Source organism: Amphiprion ocellaris, chromosome 5, assembly GCF_022539595.1.
Source record: "Amphiprion ocellaris isolate individual 3 ecotype Okinawa chromosome 5, ASM2253959v1, whole genome shotgun sequence".
Lineage (NCBI taxonomy): Eukaryota > Metazoa > Chordata > Actinopteri > Pomacentridae > Amphiprion > Amphiprion ocellaris.
Window position 1 is genome coordinate 36,716,354 of NC_072770.1, and position 21,992 is coordinate 36,738,345.

General features: G+C 37.6%; 1 protein-coding gene across 3 annotated transcripts; it reads left to right on the plus strand.

The window, feature by feature from the left end:
- The first annotated feature begins 1,175 nt into the window (after positions 1-1,175).
- LOC111584349 (potassium voltage-gated channel subfamily A member 10) lies at positions 1,176-18,931 on the plus strand. Of its 3 annotated transcripts, XM_035940598.2 has the most exons (3): positions 1,176-2,767; positions 3,889-3,967; positions 14,823-18,931. In XM_035940598.2, exon 3 carries the CDS (start codon positions 14,989-14,991, stop codon positions 16,678-16,680), a length of 1,692 nt encoding a protein of 563 aa, XP_035796491.1. In that variant the 5' UTR covers positions 1,176-2,767; positions 3,889-3,967; positions 14,823-14,988; the 3' UTR covers positions 16,681-18,931. The 3 variants fall into 3 exon arrangements, with proteins under 3 accessions (XP_035796491.1, XP_054866393.1, XP_023149254.1); XM_055010418.1 differs by lacking the exon at positions 1,176-2,767 and having other exon boundaries at positions 3,692-3,967; XM_023293486.3 differs by lacking the exons at positions 1,176-2,767; positions 3,889-3,967 and adding an exon at positions 11,725-12,763.
- The last annotated feature ends 3,061 nt before the right edge of the window (positions 18,932-21,992 follow it).

Genomic DNA, 21,992 nt, shown 5'->3' on the forward strand with positions numbered 1-21,992 from the left:
TGGATGAGAAGATACCCCGGTGTTTAGAAGTGAATACCTGTCCATCTATCTGTCTGTCCGTCTGTCCCCAGAGACATGGCAGCAACCAGGGCTTTTTCAGCACCTCTGAGACGCACACATGGCGAGGTATCTGATTCCTGCATGCACCAACACATGGAGGCTGAGCAGAGCAACCAGAGACCTCAGGAGGATTCAACACAAGGGTTTGGTGCAGAAATATTTTATAAGCCAACAAGAAATGCTGCTCCAGGACAGTGTAGTAGCAGCAGCAGCAGCACTAGGGAGGTGCATGATGGGTATTGTGTGGGTTTTAGGGATAAGGAATACTGTATATTGATCTCTGAGACAAAGGCCTGCATTATGTGGCAGATAGAAATGAAATATATATTATCTTTTTTTAGAAACAGAACCATTTATCAATTTATTGCATATTGAATATTAGACTTACAAATATGGTTAGGTACTCATGGACTGGTAACAGTGATGCTTTAGTAAAACTGCAGAGTTGTTAATTTAAATGAACAACTGTATGTAAAATGAATGCAGCTGTGCTTTAGAATGCAAAATATAGTTGGTAGGTGTCAAACTCATTCTAGTTCAGGGGCCACATTCAGCCTAATTTGATCTCAAGTGGACTGATTATATAAAAGCACGATTAAGTTAAACACAGTGATGCCGTTGTTTTAACCCTCCTGTTGTCCTCATTTACGGGCACCAAAAAATATAGTTTCCTTGTCTGAAAAAAATCCCTAAATTTCTGAAAATTTGCAAAACCTTTTGGAAGAAAATTCCAATAATTCCTTACAAATTTCCCTGAAAAAAATTTATTTAAAAAAAAATAAATAAATAAAATTTGGCAAGAAAATTCTTGTAAATATTTTCAAAAAATGAGTAAAAATCTTCCAAAAAAATCCTAAAAGTATCTAAAGTGATTACATATATATCAGTAAACTTCTAATATTTTCTTTAAGAACATTCACAAAAAAATCAACCAAAATCCAGTGAAATTCACTGGATTTTGATTGATTTTTTGTGAATGTTCTTAAGAAACATTTTTTTTAACATTTCTTGTTTTCTACCAAAAAATGTTCAAAGATTTCCCAAAAATGTTGAAAATGTGGACATCAGAAGTTTCACTGTGAATTTTTTTTTTTTTTTTCCACATTTTCAAACTCAAAAATTGACCCGCAGGACGACACGAGGGTTAAATGACTCTGTCCAAACTGCATGAAAAAAAACAACACGACATTCTCGCTTGTGTTGCTCTATTTCAGCCTTCAGTACTTCAACCCCTAATGACTTTCAGCAAACGGTGGATGGTCAAGAGAGGAGGCAGAGAGGTGAACGGAGGAAAACTGGCTCGTGACCAGCGAATCCTACGCACCAGTGTGAAATATGATAGAGAGCCAAGCAAGAGCACCTGGCAGGCAGACGGACGGGTTCAGGACTTTACTAGCAAAGAGAAAAATGAGCCTCGTGCTGCACAAACAGAGGTCCGCTTACGGTTCTGGCTTGTAAAAAGAACCCAGAAATCACCAAGAAGTTTTCACAGTGTCATCTACTGTATAAAAGTCTGGGTCAGGGGTGTCAAACTCATTCTAGTTCAGGTCCACATTCAGCTCAGTTTGATCTGAAGTGGGCCGGAACAGTTAAATCACAGCATAATAACCAGTAAATAACCACAACTCCAAATGTTTCCTTTGTTTTAGAGCAAAAAAGTCCATTCTAAATCATCACAGTGTTTCTACAAAGGAACAAAACATTCAGTCACAGGTGTCTGGAACTGAAGGGTATAGTATTTAACCTTATGATCAAAAAATGCAAAAAGACAAAGAACAACAAAAACAAAACAAAATAGTACAAAAATGAAACACAGAATGACAAAAACGAGAAACAAAATGACAAAAACATGAGACAGACGACAAAAGTCAGACAAAAATAGACAACAAACAACAAAAACAAGACAAAATATTACAAAAATGAGACAAAAGACACAAAGCAAAACAAAAAAATAGATGAAAGTTATAAAGCGACAAAAAATGGACAAAAAAGAAACAAAATAGACAAAAAGGAAACACAAAACAACAAAAACAATGCACAAAACAATGACCAAGCAAAACACAAAATGATAAAAATAAGACAAAAACCACAAGCGAGACAAAAAGGAAACACAAAACAACAAACACAATAAACAAAATGACAAAAAAAACAACAAAACAGGACAAAATATTACAAAAATAAGATGCAAAATGACAAAAGACCAATGAGCAACACAGTATTTAACTCTTTTGTGATCAAAACAACTCGTCATGGTCTAGAAATGATTTTAAATTTATAGTTTTACAAGTTTACAATCCACAGTTAATGTCTTCTCTGGAATTTTTACACTTTAAAGTTGTCCTGCGGGCTGGATTGGACCCTCTAGACGGCTGGTTTTGGCCCGCAGGCCGCATGTTTGACACCCCTGGTCAGGTTCTAGTTTTAGTTTAGTGCAGGAGAACGTTTATATCGACAAGGACATCGTCTGTTTCCAAAGCAGCGCCGTGAGGATCTGTGTTTTTTGCTCCTCGCCCAACCGAATGGACTGAAAGCTTGTTGCTATCCGAGACATCTGTCGTCTTGGTGGCGTAGCTAACTGTAGCTGCTTCACGCTTTAGAGAGATTTACCACTGCTCCTTAAGACTCTGCCCACCGCCTGATTAGACACTTAATCTAACTGGATGCGTGAGCGAGTTCAGACAAGCTTCTGTCACCGCTGGATAATGAGGTAAAATCAACGTCATGCTTTTAATTTTCAGACCAATGCAGTATGGTAAGAACATGTTGTTATTAATTGAAATGAGCGATGCCACAGGTTGATATTTTTGTCCGTTTTTGAAGTAAATACCGTCATAGTAAAGCAGTGAACAGAGCAGAGACTACATGCTGCTGTGATTATTGTCAGTGATGGTGGTAAGAGTATTAGTGTGTTTTTAACCCTCCTGTTGTCTTCATTTATGGGCACCGAAAAATATAGTTTCCTTGTCTGAAAAAATATTTAAAATTCAGCAAAAAAAAAATTCCTCAAATTTCTGAAAATATGCAAAACCTTTAGGAAGAAAATTACAATAATTCCTTAAAAGTTTCCCTTAAAAATTTTATTTGGAAAAAAAATCCCCCAAATTTGGCAAGAAAATTCTTGTAAATATTTTCAAAAAATGAGTAAAAATCTTCCAAAAAATCCTAAAAATATCTAAAGTGATTATATATAAATCAGTAAAACTTCTAATATTTTCTTTAGGAACATTTACATAAAAATCAACCAAAATCCAGCGAAAATCGCTGGATTTTGGTTGATTTTTTTTTTGGTGAATGTTCTTAAGAAACTTTTTTTTAAACATTTCTTTTTTTTCCACTAAAAAATGTTCAAAAAATTCCCAAAAATGTGCACATCAGAAGTTTTACTGTGAACATATTTTTTTCCCCACATTTTCAAACTTTAAATTTGCAAAACCTTCAGGAAGAAAATTCCAATAGTTCTTTTAAAATTTCCCTTAAAAGTTCTTTTTTTTTCAATCCCTCAAATTTGACAAGAAAATTCGCTGGATTTTAGTTGAATTTTATGTGAATGTTCTTAAGAAATATTTTTAACATTTCTTTTTTTTCCCCCAAGAAAATATTCAAAGATTTCCCAAAAATGTTGAAAATGTAGACATCAGAAGTTTCACTGTGAAAATAATTTTTTTCTCCACATTTTCAAACTTTACAACGGGTCAATTTGACCCGCAGGACGACACGAGGGTTAATTTGGCCATCATAGGTAAATGCATTTTTTTTTTAAATGTCAGCTTGGCTTTACTCTCATCAGTCTCGTTCATCATTAAGATGTTGTTGTTGTTTTTTACACAGTAACAGGCCATACGGGAACATGAGGAGGAGGCTCGATGAGCTCGGAGCGCCTGCAGCCGTGGAACCTCCCTGTCCAACGGTGAGCAATGTTGATGTCAAAACAGTGGGTGGTGTGTGGCATTCATCCTCCCTGTATGGCTGCTGGCTGCAAAACAATTCTTCCCACGGCCTGCGATAGCGCTTTGAAACGCTCTACGGCAGGGGTGTCGAACTCATTCTAGTTCAGGTTCCACATTCAGCCCAATTTGATCTCAGGTGACCAGTAAAGTCACAGCATAATAACCTCTAAATAACCACAACTCCAAATGTTTCCTTTGTTTCAGTGCAAAAAAGTACATTCTGAAAATGTTCACATTTGAGGAATTATCTTTTTACAAAACATCATGAACAACCAGAAATTTCTGAAGAAAAATAACTTCAATTTCAACAACATTATGCCTCAGAGAAAAATAAGACAGAAAATGCCAACTAGACAAAAAGGAAACACAAAAAGACAAAAAGGAGAAACAAAACGACAAAAACATGAGACAAACAACAAAAATCAGAAAAAAAACAAAAACAAGACAAAATATTACAAAAACGAGGCACAAAATGACAAAAGAACAATGAACAATCTAGTATTTTACTTTATGATGAAAACAACTTGTCATGGTCTAGAAATAATTTTAAATTTATAGTTTTACTAATTTACAATCTGCAGTTAATGTCTTCTCTGTAATTTTTACACTTTGAGAGCCAGATTGGACCCTCTGGAGGACCGGTTTTGGCCCACGAGCCGCGTGTTTGACACTCCTGCTCTACAGTGCGTTACGAGCTCATAGCCTTCATGGGTTGGTGCTAAAAGACAGCAGAAAAATGCAACCAAGGAGTAGAAAGTGTAATTTAACCAGCAATATTGGTTTGTTATGAACCTCCTCCTCACCACTGCGGGTCCAAAGAGTCAGCCAAGATAAGCACTTGTCTTCTGATTAGTGGTGCTGGAAACAATCCAGACGTTTCAATTAAGTCCGTAGTATTTGGTGCACACGATTCATCCACGAGGCTGATCTCCTGTGATACATAATCTCCTTATTGGAGCCCTCAGAATGAGTGCAGGCGTCTGTCAACTGCAGGCCAAACAATGAAAAGAAAGCATGCAGTCGTCAGCTGTTATTCTATCACAGTTTTATTCTTACAGTTCTTAATTCATTTGGAATTTTACTGTAGCATTCTGGCAATCTGAGCTGCCAGGATTTTACTGTATGAAAAATTATTTTTTACAGTGTAGACAATTCCATGTTTTCCATGAAAACTCCCACTTTTATCCATGTGCTAACATAACTGCACAAGGGTTTTCTAATCATCAATGAGCCTTTCAACACCATTAGCTAACACAATGTAGCATTAGAACACAGGAGTGATGGTTGCTGGAAATGTTCCTCTGTACCCCTATGGAGATATTCCATTAAACATTTCCAGCTAGGATAGTCATTTACCACATTAACAATATCTAGACTGGATTTATGATTAATTTAATGTTATCTTCACTGAAAAACAAACTGCTTTTCTTTCAAAAATCAGGACATTTCTCAGTGACCCCAAACTTTTGAACGGTAGTGTAAATATTCAAATATATATTTTAAACCTGTCAAATGAAAAAGCACACTCCTACATTTACCACACTTTTTATTTACTTAAAATTAGAATCAGGGTTTTCAGATTAGGTGCCAGTAGTTGGATGAAATCTGTCTTATCTTCACCTCTGATATCTGGGGTTTGTTGTTGTTTTTGCTCTTGAAGTGTTTGGTGTCATCCTGCCCAGACCTAAAGAGGTCTGGGAAGCTTAGAATAAAAAGATTGTGGATGCCTCTGAGTTTGCCAAGGGATTTTAAAAAAAAGAAATAAATTATTCCACTATATGGAAAAGTAGCTTAGATTTCAGACGAGTGCCAGTTTGTCCAGGACTGGACCCTCCAGACTGTGGTTTAAACTCCTCCTCCTTCAAAAAGTCATCAGAGGATCTGCAGGCGATTCTCACAAAGGTTGCGTCAAAATGCATCTAGAATTAGGAAGAGATTGTCCAGATCTGACCTGTATGAGAAGCAGGTGTGGAATTGGTTTCCTCTGCTGTTCAAAAACAACATTAGAGCAAAACTACAATTTCCTAATGAAGATACAGTAAAAGAGCAGTTGTTTTTGAATTATGTACTCTAAACAGGGTTTTTGGTCAGAGGAACATTAGACATGTTTGATGCTTTTTTAAAACAGCTTTTATCTTAATAAATAATAGTATAAAAATATAATAGAAAAGGGGATAAATTTACATGTTAACTATATAAACATAAAACAATATTAAAGAAATACAAAATAAAAATAAATAAATTTAAAAATCGGACCAAAACTTTAAATAATGTCCTCATCAAAAATCTATATATTTATATTCGGCCATTCAGTCTTCTCATTTGAAGGTAAAAGTACTGAATTTTGACTTTATCTAAATAAGCAAAAATTTGTTAAGATAAGACAATCCTTTATTGCTCCCCACGCCAGGGGAAATTTACATTGTTACAGCAACATATTTCGCACATAAACATACCAATAATAGTAAAATAATAATAACAATAATATGTTCAAGGATGAGAAATCAAAATGAATAAAAGTAAACAAAACAATATAAAGGTGCGATTATTTTGCTTCGGCTTTTTAACCCTCCTGTCGTCCTGCAGGTCAAATTGACCCGTATTAACGTTTGAAAATGTGGGGAAAAAAATATATATTTTCACAGTGAAAACTTCCACATTTTCAACATTTTTGGAGAAATTTTTGAACATTTTTTGATGGGAAAAAAAGAAATGTTAAAAAAAAGTTTGTTTAAGAACATTCAGAAAAAAATCAACCAAAATCCAGTGAATTTCGCTGAATTTTGGTTGATTTTTTTTCTGAATGTTCTTAAAGAAAATATTAGAAGTTTTATTGATATATATATATATATATATATATATATATATGTGTAATCATTTTAGATATTTTTAGGACTTTTTTGGAAGATTTTTATTCATTTTTTGAAAAATTTATATTTTTTATTTTATTTTTTAAATTTTTATTTCTTGCTAAATTTGGAGATTTTTTTTTAAATAAAACCTTTAAGGGAAACTTTTAAGGAATTTTCTTCCTGAAGATTTTTGCAAGTTTTTATAAATTTGGGGAATTTTTTTCGCTGAATTTTTGGATTTTTTTCAGAGAAAGGAACAATATTTTTTGGTGCCCATAAATGAGGACAACAGGAGGGTTCAGGCTAAACAGGGTAAATCAAAGGGGAGCATTTGAGCAACTCTCAAACTTTCTGCTTCCTTTTTTTTTTATATTCGACTTTCAGCACCAAGCTCTAAGGAATTACATCCAAATGATGATGGACTTTGAACCTATTTATTTCTTATGAACCATTATTCTAAATAAGTAAAGTTTTCAGCTACGTTGAGATATCAGACCTGATCACTGCCCCTTTTGGTTTTGACACTAACCCTGAATCCACATGAACTTGTGGCACTCTGAGCTGTCGGATGAACATGATGCTTTAGCTTCGCCAACACTATGGTTTGAGCTGTGTAGGGGTTTATATACACTCGCTGCTCTGCCCTTGCATGCTCCTGACCCAACCTTGTATGTAATTTGCAGCGAAGGAAACCTCTGCCGCAATATATAGGATTACGAGACTGGAATAACCAGCTGCCTTTTCAATAGCTATAAGATTACGAGGCTGGAATATCTAATCCGTGCTACCTGACATGCACTTTGAAATCCCGTCACCCTTAATGGACGAGCATATGGGCTTTTGGGGTGGAATTACCATGATCGTGTGCACAAGAAGAGTAGATCGTGGCTTTGTTCTTTGCCGCTTTCAACTTGGCTTCCATTCAGAGACAACTGGAGCTAAAATCAGTTTTCTATATTTCCATAGTCATTTATGTGTGACAAATCTTGACCCAATATCTACACCACCGTTCAAAAGTTTGGGGTCACCCAGACAATTTCATGTTTTCATGAAAACTCCTACTTTTATCCATGTGCTAACATAACTGCACAAGGGTTTTCTAATCATCAGTGAGTCTTTCAACACCATTAGCTAACACAATGTAGCATTAGAACACAGGAGTGATGGTTGCTGGAAATGTTCCTCTGTACCCCTATGGAGATATTCCATTAAAAATCTGCTGTTTCCAGCTAGAATAGTCATTTACCACATTAACAATGTCTACACTGGATTTATCATTCATTTCATGTTATCTCCAGTGGAAAAAACTGCTTTTCTTTCAAAAATAAGGACAGTAGTGTACAGCTGTAAGACAAATGTGATAAAGCGAGATGTTGGTTGATCGAGATCCATCAGGTGGCAGGAAACACATCTCCAAAGAAATAATAGTATTAGTGTGAAACTGTTCATAGTAAATTCAACTTATCAACTTTGAACGTTGCAACGTCCAGCTGGCCAAAAAATTAATAATTAAAATAAAATAAATCACAAGTTTAAAGGTGGAATATATAATTCTGGAGAAATACCATTATTATTTATTCCATCTGTCCTCATTAGGGGGCTGGAGTCTATCCCAGCTGAATTAGGGGAAGGCAGGGAAACACCTGAACAGGTAACAGTCTATCACAGGGCTACACATAGAGACAAACAATCACACTCACATTCACACTTATGGAATATTTAGAATCACCAATTAACCTCAGCATGTTTTTGGACTGTGGGAGGAAGCTGGAGAACCTGGAGAAAACCTGCACATGCACAGGAGAACATGGAAACTCCATGCAGAAAGATCCCAGGCCGGGATGCAAACAGGAGATCTTCTAGCTGTGAGGCGACAGTGCTAACCACTGAGCCACTGTTGGTTATTCAATTTGCATATTTAAGCAGTTAGCATGCAGTAGATTGACTCTCTTTCTGTTCTGTGCACGAGCACAAACGTGCAGTAAATTCTGATGTCTTCAAATGATTTACTGACCCGCTTTCATTTGACAGCTTTGAAAAATTGTTACTCTACAGTTTGCATAATCAAGGCTCAGGCTTGTGGCTGAGAGATTTAAGACACAGAGCATGTAATCTACTAACGTCTGGAGACCTTCACTGCATGCTGTCCTTCCTCTCCGTCCTCTAATTTCCTTCCATCTCTCCAATGTCTCTGTTGAATAAAAGCAAAAATAACTGAAAAGAATATGAAATATGTAATATACAGCGTATTACAACTACCTAGCAAGGACTAAAATAGTGTGAATTGGCTGCAATATGTAATCAGCTTTTAGTTTGAGATGTTGTACAATCACCCAAAAAGATTATAGTTAAGAGTTTAACATGTATTAAAATGGTTTCTGCATGGAGAGCACTAAAGAGAGGATGTTTGTTAGTAAAAAGTGTTGTAAAAGACACGGATATAACACAATTTTTTAGGTACTAATTAAACTATTTAACCCTCGTGTCGTCCTGCAGGTCAAAATTGACCCGGTTTAAAGTTTGAAAATGTGGGGAAAAAATATATTTTCACAGTGAAACTTCTGATGTCCACATTTTCAACATTTTGGGGAAATCTTTGAACATTTTTTGGTGGAAAAAAGAAATATTAAAAATGTTTCTTAAGAACATTCACAAAAAAATCAACCAAAATCCAGCAAATTTCACTGGATTTTGGTTGATTTTTATGTGAATGTTCTTAAAGAAAATATTAGAAGTTTTACTGATATATATGGAATCACTTTAGATATTTTTAGTATTTTTTTGGATGATTTTTACTCATTTTTTGAATGAAGAATTTTCTTTCCAAATTTGGGGGATTTTTTTTAAAATAAAACTTTTAGAGAAACTTCAAAAGAATTATTGGAATTTTCTTCCTGAAGGTTTTTGCAAATTTTCAGAAATTTGGGGAATTTTTTTGCTGAATTTTTGGATTTTTTCAGGCAAGGAAATTATATTTTTTGGTGCCTGTAAATGAGGACAACAGGAGGGTTAATGGAATTAGAATTACAATTAGAATGTCTTTATTGTCGAAAATATAAATACCTTCCACTGGATGGTGCATAACAACAAGCAATAAGTAATAAAATATCAACATTAAATAATAAAATCAAATGTACATATATAACAAAACAATATTAAAAATGCCAATGTGTACAAAGGAGGCTAGATATTTACAATATGGGAGGTAGATGAAATGGAATAAGAACCAGTAGCCTAGGATAAATATATTATGGAATTGCATGAAAGCAGCAAAAAAAAAAAAAAAAAACTCGCTTACTGTAGCTTCAACAGCCTTCTGAATGCAGAACTGTGGTTGTGGTTTCTCTAAACTGAAGAATGTTCCTTCACTTGGCTTCAGTCACTTCAGTGTTAAAGTTCTGATTTATTTTCCCTGAGCAAATGTTACTATTTCTGTCAGGTGTTCGTGGCTCAAAGTCAAACTCCAGTGAGGTGTGCAGGAGGTGTTTATACCTGTGCAGCGTCAGTAAAGTTCACACACAAGCCTCCTGATCGAGGAACTGCTTTGTCAACACTGTGTGTTTACTGGTGAGGTGACAGTGTCACCGGGGAGATGGCTGGATGCAGGGAGGGAGGAGGGAAGGATGATGGATGGAGGGCTGCATGGAAGGACAGAGGGAGGGACATTATCCCTCCGGTACCCTGTCAGGACTCCTGAGACGAGTGACACTGCAGTAGCTGCAGTCCACGTCATCCTGGAGCTCATATCTCACCCGTTTACCTCCCCTTTCCCACTTTTACTGACACAAACCGCTTTGCAGGGGAATGGATCGATTATTTACCCTCTCAGTCTGACTTGTACAGTCTATGATTGGCCCCTCGCTGTCCATCTTCCTGTCTCTCTTTGCCTGTAGCAAATGCTATTACCAAGTGTTTAAGTGACAGGTCATAGCTCGACTGACTGCCTCCTCAATGACATGCTTAGGACATTGCAGGATCAGGAAAGTCACCATGCATGGAGGATGTAGAGCCAGCTGAGTGACGCATTCCTCCGTCACTGCATGTGCATGGGCTTTCCCCTCATGTTTAGCCTGAAATTTATATTCATGGATGCACATCTGCATGATGTTCACGTGAGTAATAAGATTCCCAGAGGTGACGGTGATGTATGGGAAAGCATGGAGGCTGTAAAGTCTTCAAACACTTTTCTGTGACCTTGAAGTCATGTGGCCCGTGCCTGCAGCGGTCCAGCTAGCACCGCAATGTTCCAGAGGACCAGCAGACAGCCCATTCCTGGCTGCAGCAGGAGGAGAGCGAGATGAAGGAGTCATTTCTGGCTTTAGGCGGCTGGTTCTCTATCAGGTAACACAATATTCAACCTGTGGTGCCAAATTGGCCGCCCTCCTGAAAAAGTTCAAGATTAACTTTGATTAAAGTTTTCACTCCTTGAGGGAATTCAGGGGGACTTAAAAAAAAAGGAAGTGTAGAATTTCTTTAATTGGAAATTAACCTTTTAATTGGGCTCATCACATTTCTTCAAAGCTACTTTGTTAACCCTCCTGTTGTCTTCATGTACAGGCACCAAGAAAAATTGTTTCCTTGTCTGAAAAAATTCCAAAAATTCAGCAAATTTCAGAAAATTTCAGAAAATTTGCAAAACCTTCAGGAAGAAAATTCCAATAATTCCTTTAAAGTTTCCCTTAAAAGTTTTATTTTTAAAAAATCTTCCAAAATAAATACTAAAAATATCTAAAGTGATTACAAATAGATCAGTAAAACTTCTAATATTTTCTTTAAGAACATTCACATAAAAATCAACCAAAATCCAGTGAAAATTCGCTGTATTTTGGTTGATTTTTTTGTGAATGTTCTTAAGAAACATTTTTAATATTTCTTTTTTCCACCAAAAAATGTTCAAAGATTTCCCCAAAATGTTGAAAATGTGGACATCAGAAGTTTCACTGTGAAAATATATTTTTTTCCCCACATTTTCAAACTTTAAAACGGGTCAATTTTGACCTGCAGGACGACACAAGGGTTAAACTGACGAACCTTTAATTACTGGAAGGGGCAGATGTACTTCAGTGGGAAGTGAGAAATCCTCAAAACATCTGCAGGATTTTCTTGGAACAGACTGAAATGTGTGCCCAAAATATAATCTAATAAAAAATTCAAGCATTTATCAATACAGCTGATTGCACTCCTTAGTTTTTGTTTTTTCAAAGTGGAGCTGACGATTGGACGGTCGATTTCTGTAAAGATCCTGAAAAGAAATGCAGCTCAGTCAATATAAATTCATAGAATACAGCTGTCAGATGAAATAACACTCCATGTCAGTATGTATTACTAAAGATTACTAAAGATGTAAACGAGAGGATGCAGATGTGCACAGCGGTAGGGACCGAGAGCTGTGACAAGTCCTGTAACAGAGGAAGAATCCAGTTTAATCCCCAAGGTGAGGGTGGATTGGACGATCCTGCAAGTGGGATGCTTACTCTGCAAGAAAGGAGGGACAGAGCGGGTCCCACACTCCCTTCTCCTCATCAAACAGCGATTGGCTCCTGCAGAGTAAATCTCCTATCACAGAGCTCACCTATAGCGTCTCAGCTGACGGAGGAGGAGGGAGCAGGGAGAACAAAGCCAGGTGACCCCCACATTCAAAGTCCAGTGAGTTGCCTGTGTGTGTGTTTCTGTTTGTCTGTGTTTGTGTGTGCGCTCCTGTGTATGTTTGTGAGTGCGTGTGGGTACCTCTGGCATCTCTGGTTTCTTATACGGTGTTAAGTTACCCAGCGGGAGCTTTAATAGAGCTAGAGACACTCTTGATTGTGAGTGTGGATGAGGGAGAGTGAAGGGAGGAAAGGGGGAGCAGAGCGGAGCCGCCACGCAGGATAGATAAGGACAACTTCTGCAGAGCCGGGGGACACGGTGAGTGCTGCACACATCTGCACACAGCTGGATTTACACTTCACATTTTAAACTAAAGCCACATCTGCATGTGTTTTTGGACACTTTGAAGCTCCGGTCTGATAAGGGCAGTGATGTCATTGGACCTGGTGCGTCTTTCAATGTCAGCTCAGTGTCAGATCAGGCTAAGTTTGTTCAGACGCAAGATTTTGGCTGCAAAAAGTTGCTTTTAGAAAGAGTTTAAAGTGTCTGAGTTCCAAGGAGACTTCACTTCTCTGTGTCTTCATCTGTCCTTCCGTTTGGACTCAGTAACCCCTTTTTGCTGACAGGGCACAATCAATACACTTATTTTTTGCATAAGCTCCATGTGATATCCTTACATAAGAAGATGCAGCTCTATATCCTGGACTGTTACGTTATCTGCTGCACTGCAAGTGGAAATAGAGTCTCAGAGTCCTGCAGGGCCCTCAGTGTCAAGTGGACACAGAGGTTGTTGCCTTAAAGCTGGCGTCAGGATTCGGTTACGTGTCCGAACCGGGCAAAAGAACGATAAACGGCAGCTTACAGATAAAGTAAATGTGACGCTACACTGGAAATAATGCTCCTCTCAAAACAAGAAAAAAAAAGCTTTTACCTTGAAATAAGTGAAAAAATCTGCCAATAGAACAAGTGAAAAATGTCTTGTAAGATTTCTTGAAATAAGATGTGATATTTAGAATATTGAGATCTTAAAATTAGCTGGGAAAACTTATTTTAAGCTATATTTTACCAGGATTGTCAAGCTTAGGTGTCTTAAAATAAGCCAGACATGCTAAAAAAAATGGTAGTTTTTCACTCAAAAATAGATTTTTGCTTTCATGTAACCTCTTAATTTGAGATGTATTAACCCTCCTGTTGTTCTCATTTATGGGCACCAAAAAAATTGTTTCCTTGTCTGAAAAAAATCCCAAAAATGTGCCAAAAAATTCCCCAAATTTCTGAAAATTTGCAAAACCTTCTGGAAAAAAATTCCAATAATTCCTTAAAAGTTTCCCTTAAAAGCTTTATTTTAAAAAATCCCCCAAATTTGGCAAGAAAATTATTGTAAATATTTTCAAAAATGAGTAAAAATCTTCCAAAAAATCTTAAAAATATCTAAAGTGATTCCATATATATCAGTAAAACTTCTAATATTTTCTTTAAGAACATTCACATAAAAATCAACCAAAATCCACCGAATTTTGCTGCATTTTGGTTGATTTTTATGTGAATGTTCTTAAGAAACATTTTTAACATTTCTTTTTTTTCACCAAAAAATGTTCAAAGATTTCCCAGAAATGTTGAAAATGTGGACATCAGAAGTTTCACTGTGAAAATATATATATTTTTTCCACGTTTTCAAACTTTAAAACGGGTCAGTTTTGTCCCGCAGGATGACATGAGGGTCAAACTTATTTTGAGTTTCCTTGTAAAATTCAACTCAAAACCAGATAATTTCAAGATTGTTTGACTTAACAAGATATTTAAGATGCACTGTCTTAAAACAAGTCCCTCCATCTGCTGAAATGTCACTTGTTAAGTGAATTTATCTTAAATCAGGTGGGATGAGACATTTTGACTAAAAATAAGACAAATAGACTTGGTAAGATTTTGAGTTTTTGCAGTGTAATAGACGAATCCTGAACCTGAACCGGGTCGGGATAGATCAACCAAGTCAGCAGTTACAACTGTACTATCACGCTTTTAGAAATTGAGAGGGGTAATGTGTTTTAGATTTGATGAGTTTCTGCTTTCAGTCGTAAGTGAAGGTTCAGTCATTTTCCGTACGGAAATGAAACAGTTTTGCAGCACATGATCAGCAATAATACCATCTATACTCCGTGTAAGCACTTTCACAGCCTAAGTTGCCGAGCTTGTGTTTCCGTTCAGGTCATGGGAGAGAAATGGGAAAAAATAACTGTACAAGCAGAGTATCAGATGGCAGGTTCTCTGCTGATGCAAACAGGAACGGACAGAAAAATCTCTTTACCAACAAAACTGTATTGCAGCATTTAACAAAATATAACAACATTTCTTCCCCCTCCACCCTCCTGTTTTATAGATTACCAAAAGGGCAGAATCCAAAAGTAGCGTCCAGCTGCCTGAATGATAACCAGGAGGTGGGAGGCCCTGCCAGGATCTTCAGCGTGGCACTGTTTGTGGTGTTTCCTCTGTCTCCCGGACCCGGCTGATAGACGGAGCTGTGGCTACAGTGACAACATAGTGTGATGGAGGTGCCACTTGTAAATTTTGAAAACATGGATGATGTTGGCATCAACCTGGGAGACCCAAGCGACTCCGGATACCCGACCTCGCCCACCTCAGAGGGCCCCGATCAGACTCTCTTAACCCACCGCTTGACTTCTCCTCACCAGTCGCCACACAGAAGACGGCGTGGGCATCAGTCTGCTCAGGAGGGACTGTCGCCTTCCACTCCTCCGACTCTGACCACGAAGGCGAATTCCAGCAGCGGCAGTTTGATCTCCAATCTAAAGCTCCTGATCAACAGCGAGTCTCCCACTGACAGCGTCTTCAGCAAGATGCCGAAGGAACATTATGAAAATGAAGACTTGTTTGAAAGACACTGCCTGGAAGAGAAAGATGAGAAAGTCATCATTAATATTTCGGGCTTGATGTTTGAGACCCAACTCAGCACCTTGAACAGGTTTCCGGAAACGCTGCTCGGTGACCCCATGAAGAGGATAAGCTACTTTGACCCAATGAGAAATGAGTACTTTTTTGACAGAAACCGCCCGTCCTTCGATGGGATTCTCTACTACTACCAGTCAGGGGGGAGAATCCGCAGACCAGCCAATGTTCCCTTAGATGTTTTTGCTAATGAAATAGTTTTCTATGAGTTGGGTCATGAAGCGATGGAGCAGTTCCGCGAAGACGAAGGGTTCATCAAAGAGCCCGAAGTCCTTTTGCCCAGCAACGAACTCCAGCGACAGTTCTGGCTCCTGTTCGAATACCCAGAGAGCTCCAGCGCAGCCAGATCTGTAGCTCTGGTTTCTGTGTTTGTCATCGTCATATCCATCTTCATCTTCTGCCTGGAGACCCTGCCAGAGTTCAGGGACGACAGTGACTTTCCTCCAGGTTTAACTCAAATTATTAACGGCACCCAAGACAGTTCTGCCCCTCGTCCCGCCACTAAAGACATCATGGCATACATCACAGACCCCTTTTTCATTGTGGAGACTATTTGCATTATTTGGTTCTGCTTTGAAGTCGGTATTCGCTTTGTGGTGTGCCCCAGCAAAAGTGATTTCTTCAACAACATCATGAACATCATTGACATAGTGTCTATCATTCCCTACTTTGTAACCCTGGGAACAGAACTGGCTACCACACCCGATGACGACATGAACTCTGGTCAGAACATGTCCCTGGCGATCCTAAGAATCATCCGACTAGTGAGAGTCTTCAGAATTTTTAAGCTTTCCCGACACTCTAAGGGGCTTCAGATTCTGGGGCAGACCCTGAAGGCCAGCATGAGGGAACTGGGGCTGCTCATCTTCTTCCTTTTCATAGGAGTCATCTTATTCTCAAGTGCCATCTACTTTGCAGAAGTGGATGAGCCCCAGACGCAGTTTGTCAGCATCCCTGACGGCTTCTGGTGGGCCGTGGTGACGATGACCACTGTGGGCTACGGAGACATGTGCCCCATCACCATGGGGGGCAAAATGGTCGGCACTCTCTGTGCCATTGCTGGTGTCCTGACCATCGCCTTGCCCGTCCCCGTCATTGTCTCAAACTTTAACTATTTTTACCACCGAGAGACTGAGCAGGAGGAGAAACAGGTGATGGATGCAGCGGCAGAGGCTGCCCAGAAAATGTCAGCGGCTAACAAGTACGGAAGCACACTTTCACTAAACAAAAGCAACGGCACCTGGCAGAACGAGAAAAACGGCATGCACTGACGGGATAGCATTTATTTATATAAAGGGCATGGAAAACACACACGGACAAATCAAACATATCCATCAGTGAGACACACCGGGTGATCGGTTCATCCTTCTCACTGTTTTGTACTTCAAACACGGCAGCATTTGTGCGGTTAATTACAGTATTAATAGGCACTGTGTGGCGAGACGGCGTTTATACAAGCTGTCTGCCTGCATGTGGATGTGTCAAAGTGCAATTAACACAACTCAGCAGCTACTGTCAGTTAACTTTGATAGGAAAGGTACAATTATTACCTAATCCAGTGCAATCTGAAGAGAAAAGCTCATTTGACCTTGAAAATGTAGATTGTCAGAGCGAATACTGTACAGACAAGAATGGTAATGTAAGTTGTAAAATGTCCTTCTGAGTGAGTTTATCCCACAGAAGAAAAGAAAACAAAAGGGTTTGATAATCGTAGCGTTTATACTGGAAGTATACTCAGAGCTCATATTCCATCACAGTTCCATGTTAGTCCACACGCCGTCGTATTCAGCAAAATCTAGATAGGACTTGGCATGATTTTCAAGGGCAAGCGAATGCATCCAGTGTAAGGCAAGAGGACATCAGCGCACACATTGTCTTATCAGCAAATCCATAGTTGTGAACGCTCAGCCGGCAGCACTTCTCCATATAACAATATCTGTGTGATACGTAGTCGGCATGTTAGCACGTCTGCTGTTAATCTTGTAGATAAGCTGCAAAGTATAAATCAAACCTGCGTACCATTTACTGTCTTATAGTACAACATGCAGCAGTTTCACATAATAAAACCACAGATTTTTTTTTATCTTTAGGTTTTATTTATTTTTTGCTCTAAAATCATGCAGATTCAGCTGCATAAGGATCGCCCTGCAATGTGTTATCGTAATGTGAATTTTCCCTTTAACCCTCCTGTTGTCCTCATTTACAGGCACCAAAAAATATTGTTTCCTTGTCTGAAAAAAAAATCATCAAAAAAAAAAAAAATCCCCAAATTTCTGAAAATTTGCAAAACCTTCAGGAAGAAAATTCCAATAATTCCTGAAAAGTTTCCCTAAAAAATAAAAATCCCCATATTTGGCAAGAAAATTCTTGTAAATATTTTCAAAAAATGAGTAAAAATCTTCCCAAAAAAATCCTAAGAATATCTAAGGTGATTACATATATATCAGTAAAACTTCCAATATTTTCTTTAAGAAAAAATCAACCAAAATCCAGCAAAATTCACTGCATTTTGGTTGATTTTTTTGTGAATGTTCTTAAGAAACATTTTTAGCATTAATTTTTTCCACCAAAAAAGTTCAAAGATTTCCCAAAAATGTTGGAAATGTGGACATCAAAAATTTCACTGTGAAAATAGATTTTTTCCCACATTTTCAAACTTTAAAATGGGTCAATTTTGACCTGCAGGACACCAGGAGGGTTAAACACTGCATCAAGTCATTGCACTGAGAGCTTTTTTCCACATATCACTCATGCACTTTTTGGAGCTTTACATCATCCACTGTTGGCAGGGAAAACATGTTTATTAGAATGTATAGAGATGTGAGACGAGATATATATTTGTGAACAGACAGAGAGAAGGCAAAAAAACAAACTCTTTTGCACTCTTATTTGAACATTTCTCCATTTGCCTCTATTCTCTAATTTTTTTATTGCATGGCATAGTGTGCCGAAATGAGGTTTAACTCCTATTACCAGTAACTGAAAGTTTGACTTATTTATTGTGGCTGAATGTATTAAGAGTATTTTAATCATATACTAATTATCATTATATTCCATGTAATAGGGAAAGCCAATACCTTAACTGGATTTGTGAAATGAAGACAATATAAAGATGAAAGTGCACAGTTCATGCAAAAATAAAATGAATTGGTACTATATATGCATGCCACATTTCAATCTTGAGAATGTATAAATACATATAAACGCAGCTTGTATTGAAATGTAAATGGATGTAGTTGTAACTCAGTCAATGCCTTTCTAATAATCCTACAATATGCAATAATGACGTGTGGGTGGAGAAGTAATGTTTTATTTTTTCACCCACAGAAAGAGCAATACCTGCAGTTAAAATGAAATGCAATAAGGTGACCTCCGTCGGTCACTCAGCACTTTACTATGTGATGAAGCACTTAATATTTGAGGACTGTTACTGTATGTGTCAACATTGTACAGTATCATCATTTGCTATGTTTAATCCGTCCAGCAGAGAGTGCCTTTCATTAAACATGTATCATAACTGTGTGACATTTCCCTCACTTGATTTCATTTTCAGGGGTGAAATGTACATGTGATCGAGCAACTTTAAAGGTTTTTCACTTCTTTTTTTTACCCTCTAAGTTTAACCCTTGTGTCGTCCTGCAGGTCAAATTGACCCGTTTTAAAGTTTGAAAATGTGGAGAAAAAAAAATATTTTCACAGTGATGTCCACATTTTCAACATTTTTGGGAAATTTTTGAAAATTTTTTGGTCAAAATAAAATAAATGTTAAAAAAAAATGTTTCTTAAGAAAATTCACAAAAAATCAACCAAAATCCAGTGAAATTCACTGGATTTTGGTTGATTTTTATGTGAATGTTCTTAAAGAAAATATTAGAAGTTTTACTGATAAATATGTAATCACTTTAGATATTTTTAGGATTTTTTTGGAAGATTTTTACTAATTTTTTTGAAAATATTGACATGAATTTTCTTGTTAAATTTGAGGGATTTTTTTCTTTAATTTTTAAGGGAAACTTTTAAGGAATTATTGGAATTTTCTTCCTGGAGGTTTTGCAAATGTTCTGAAATTTGAGGAATTTTTTTGCTGAATTTTTACCTTTTTTTCAGACAAGGAAACTATATTTTTTGGTGCCCATAAATGAAGACAACAGGAGGGTTAATAATAACCGTGATGAATGGAGGTGTAAGTGTCATGCATGGCTTCAGGGCTGAATACTCATTATCGCCTCATGTTAGCTGTTATTAACGCCTCCTCGCTGCTGGTTCACAGCGCTGATATCATGGTGGCATCCCTCCCTCTCTCTGCCTCTCAAAAAAACCCTCCTCAGTGACTCTTTACATGTGTAATATATACACGTATACATGGTGTTGTGTCGACAGCAGACTGAAGGTGCACATGTTTCTCACTGTGTGCGCTTATAAGCCCGTGAGCTAATGAAGAAATGAGGAGGGCCCGGATAAAAATAGGTGGGAAGATCAAAAAAGGATGATCAAATAATACAGGAACACGACAGATGGAAAACTGACAGCTAACAATCATTTATTTTCTTTCTACTGGCAAAACTCCTCACTAAAAGGAGAAATTCTAGTGCCGTGTGCCTGACAATGCCTTCGACTGGGATCGCTTCAAAAGCAAAAGCACCAAATTAAATATGCAGACCAAATGAATCATTTATAAGATTATCGTCTTGGCCTCCAAGGCGAGGAGGTGGCTGTTTCACTTGATGCTTTACTGTCCAATACAATCACATCAGGGATGCATTCTCAGCTGCTGTGTCTGAACATTACCTGGGTTTGATCCATGCACAAAATTTGCAATGTGATGCTTTTGATTCTGGGTTTTCTGAGCTGATTGGTGCCTCAGTAAAACATACTGAGTGTGTTTTTGCTGTCTGTTTGGACGCCTGTTCCTGTTGTCATTTAACCCTTGTGTTGTCCTGCGGGTCAGAACTGACCCGTTTTAAAGTTTGAAAATGTGGAAAAAAATCTATTTTCACAGTGAAACTTCTGATGGCCACATTTTCAACATTTTGGGGAAATCTTTGAACATTTTTTGGTGGAAAAAAAGAAATGTTAAAAATGTTTCTTGAAGAACATTCACAAAAAATCAACCAAAATCCAGTGAATTTCGCTGGATTTTGGTTGATTTTTATGTGAATGTTCTTCAAGAAAATATTAGAAGTTTTACTGATATATATGGAATCACTTTAGATATTTTTAGGATTTTTTTTGGAAGAATTTTACTCATTTTTTGAAAATATTTACAAGAATTTTCTTGCTAAATTTTGGGGATTTTTTTAAAATAAAACTTTTAAGGGAAACTTTTAAGGATTTACTGGAATTTTCTTCCTGAAGGTTTTGCAAATTTTCTGAAATTTGGAGAATTTTTTGCTGAATTTTTGGATTTTTTTTCAGACAAGGAAACAATTTTTTTGGTGCCCATAAATGAGGACAACAGGAGGGTTAATACTCAGGTCGGCGGGTCGCCCTGCTGCCCTGCTGATCACTGATCGTACAGTGATATCCCAAAGACAAGCTCTGATAGCATTTTAGCATTTAACAGACAGGTGGCTCCGGCAAGGTCAAAGCCAACGTGAGGCTGTCATCTATAATTCATCGGGTGTTCCATGAAGAGATCACATCCGTCCTGCCTTTGATAAAGATTCACCCCAAGAAATCCATTCAGAGACCAGCAGATGGTCCAGACACTGTGACACTGCGCTGCAACCCTTAATGGATCTAAAAATATCACTCTTGCATGACTGTGTTTTCTGTTACTCTGCAAGTTGGTGACGAGCTGCGTCCAACTGCTCAGAGGGAAACAATGGATGTGACTGGCACGAAGGCTCAGACAGTGAGTCTCATATCAGTAGATTGGGTTACGGTTTTGTCAGCAGACACGTTAAGCCAATTTCAGAGCTGCTCAGACAGCAGCCTTTGCACTGTTGGGCAAAGTCACTTGGAACTCAGCAGCTTGGGTTTGTATTAAATCCCTCAAAAGTCTCCAGTTTCTTCCAGCAAACTCTTCTGGATGCAGGAAAGAGGCCGGATGACCTTGCTGTCACATTTTTGATCAACGTGTGAATGCGGGGAGGCTGCAGGTGAAATATTGAGTGGCAAAGCAATCCTCGTTGGTTTAATATTCATTAAAGTTCAGCCGGGCCATTGATCCTCTGCCCTGACCTTGCTGACCGAGAGCGTTCAGACACGAGTTCTGCATCACTTTTATAGCTTCTTTAACCCTCCTGTTGTCTTCATTTATGGGCACCAAAAAATACAGTTTCCTTGTCTGAAAAAATGTTTTAAAATTCAGCAAAAATAATACCCCAAATTTCAGAAAATTTGCAAAACCTTCAGGAAGAAAATTCTAATAATTCTTTAAAAGTTTCCCTTAAAAGTTGCATCTTAAAAAAATCCCCCAAATTTGGCAAGAAAATCAGTAAAGCTTCTAATATTTTCCTTAAGGACATTCACAAAAAAATCAACCAAAATCCAGTGAAATTCGCTGGATTTTGGTTGATTTTTTTGTGAATGTTCTTAAGAAGCTTTTTTTTGACATTTCTTTTTTTTGCCACCAAAAAAA

Bases quoted from the DNA above. Each gene is read 5' to 3' on its own strand.
- LOC111584349 (XM_035940598.2), top strand. From the start codon at position 14,989: ATGGAGGTGCCACTTGTAAATTTTGAAAACATGGATGATGTTGGCATC.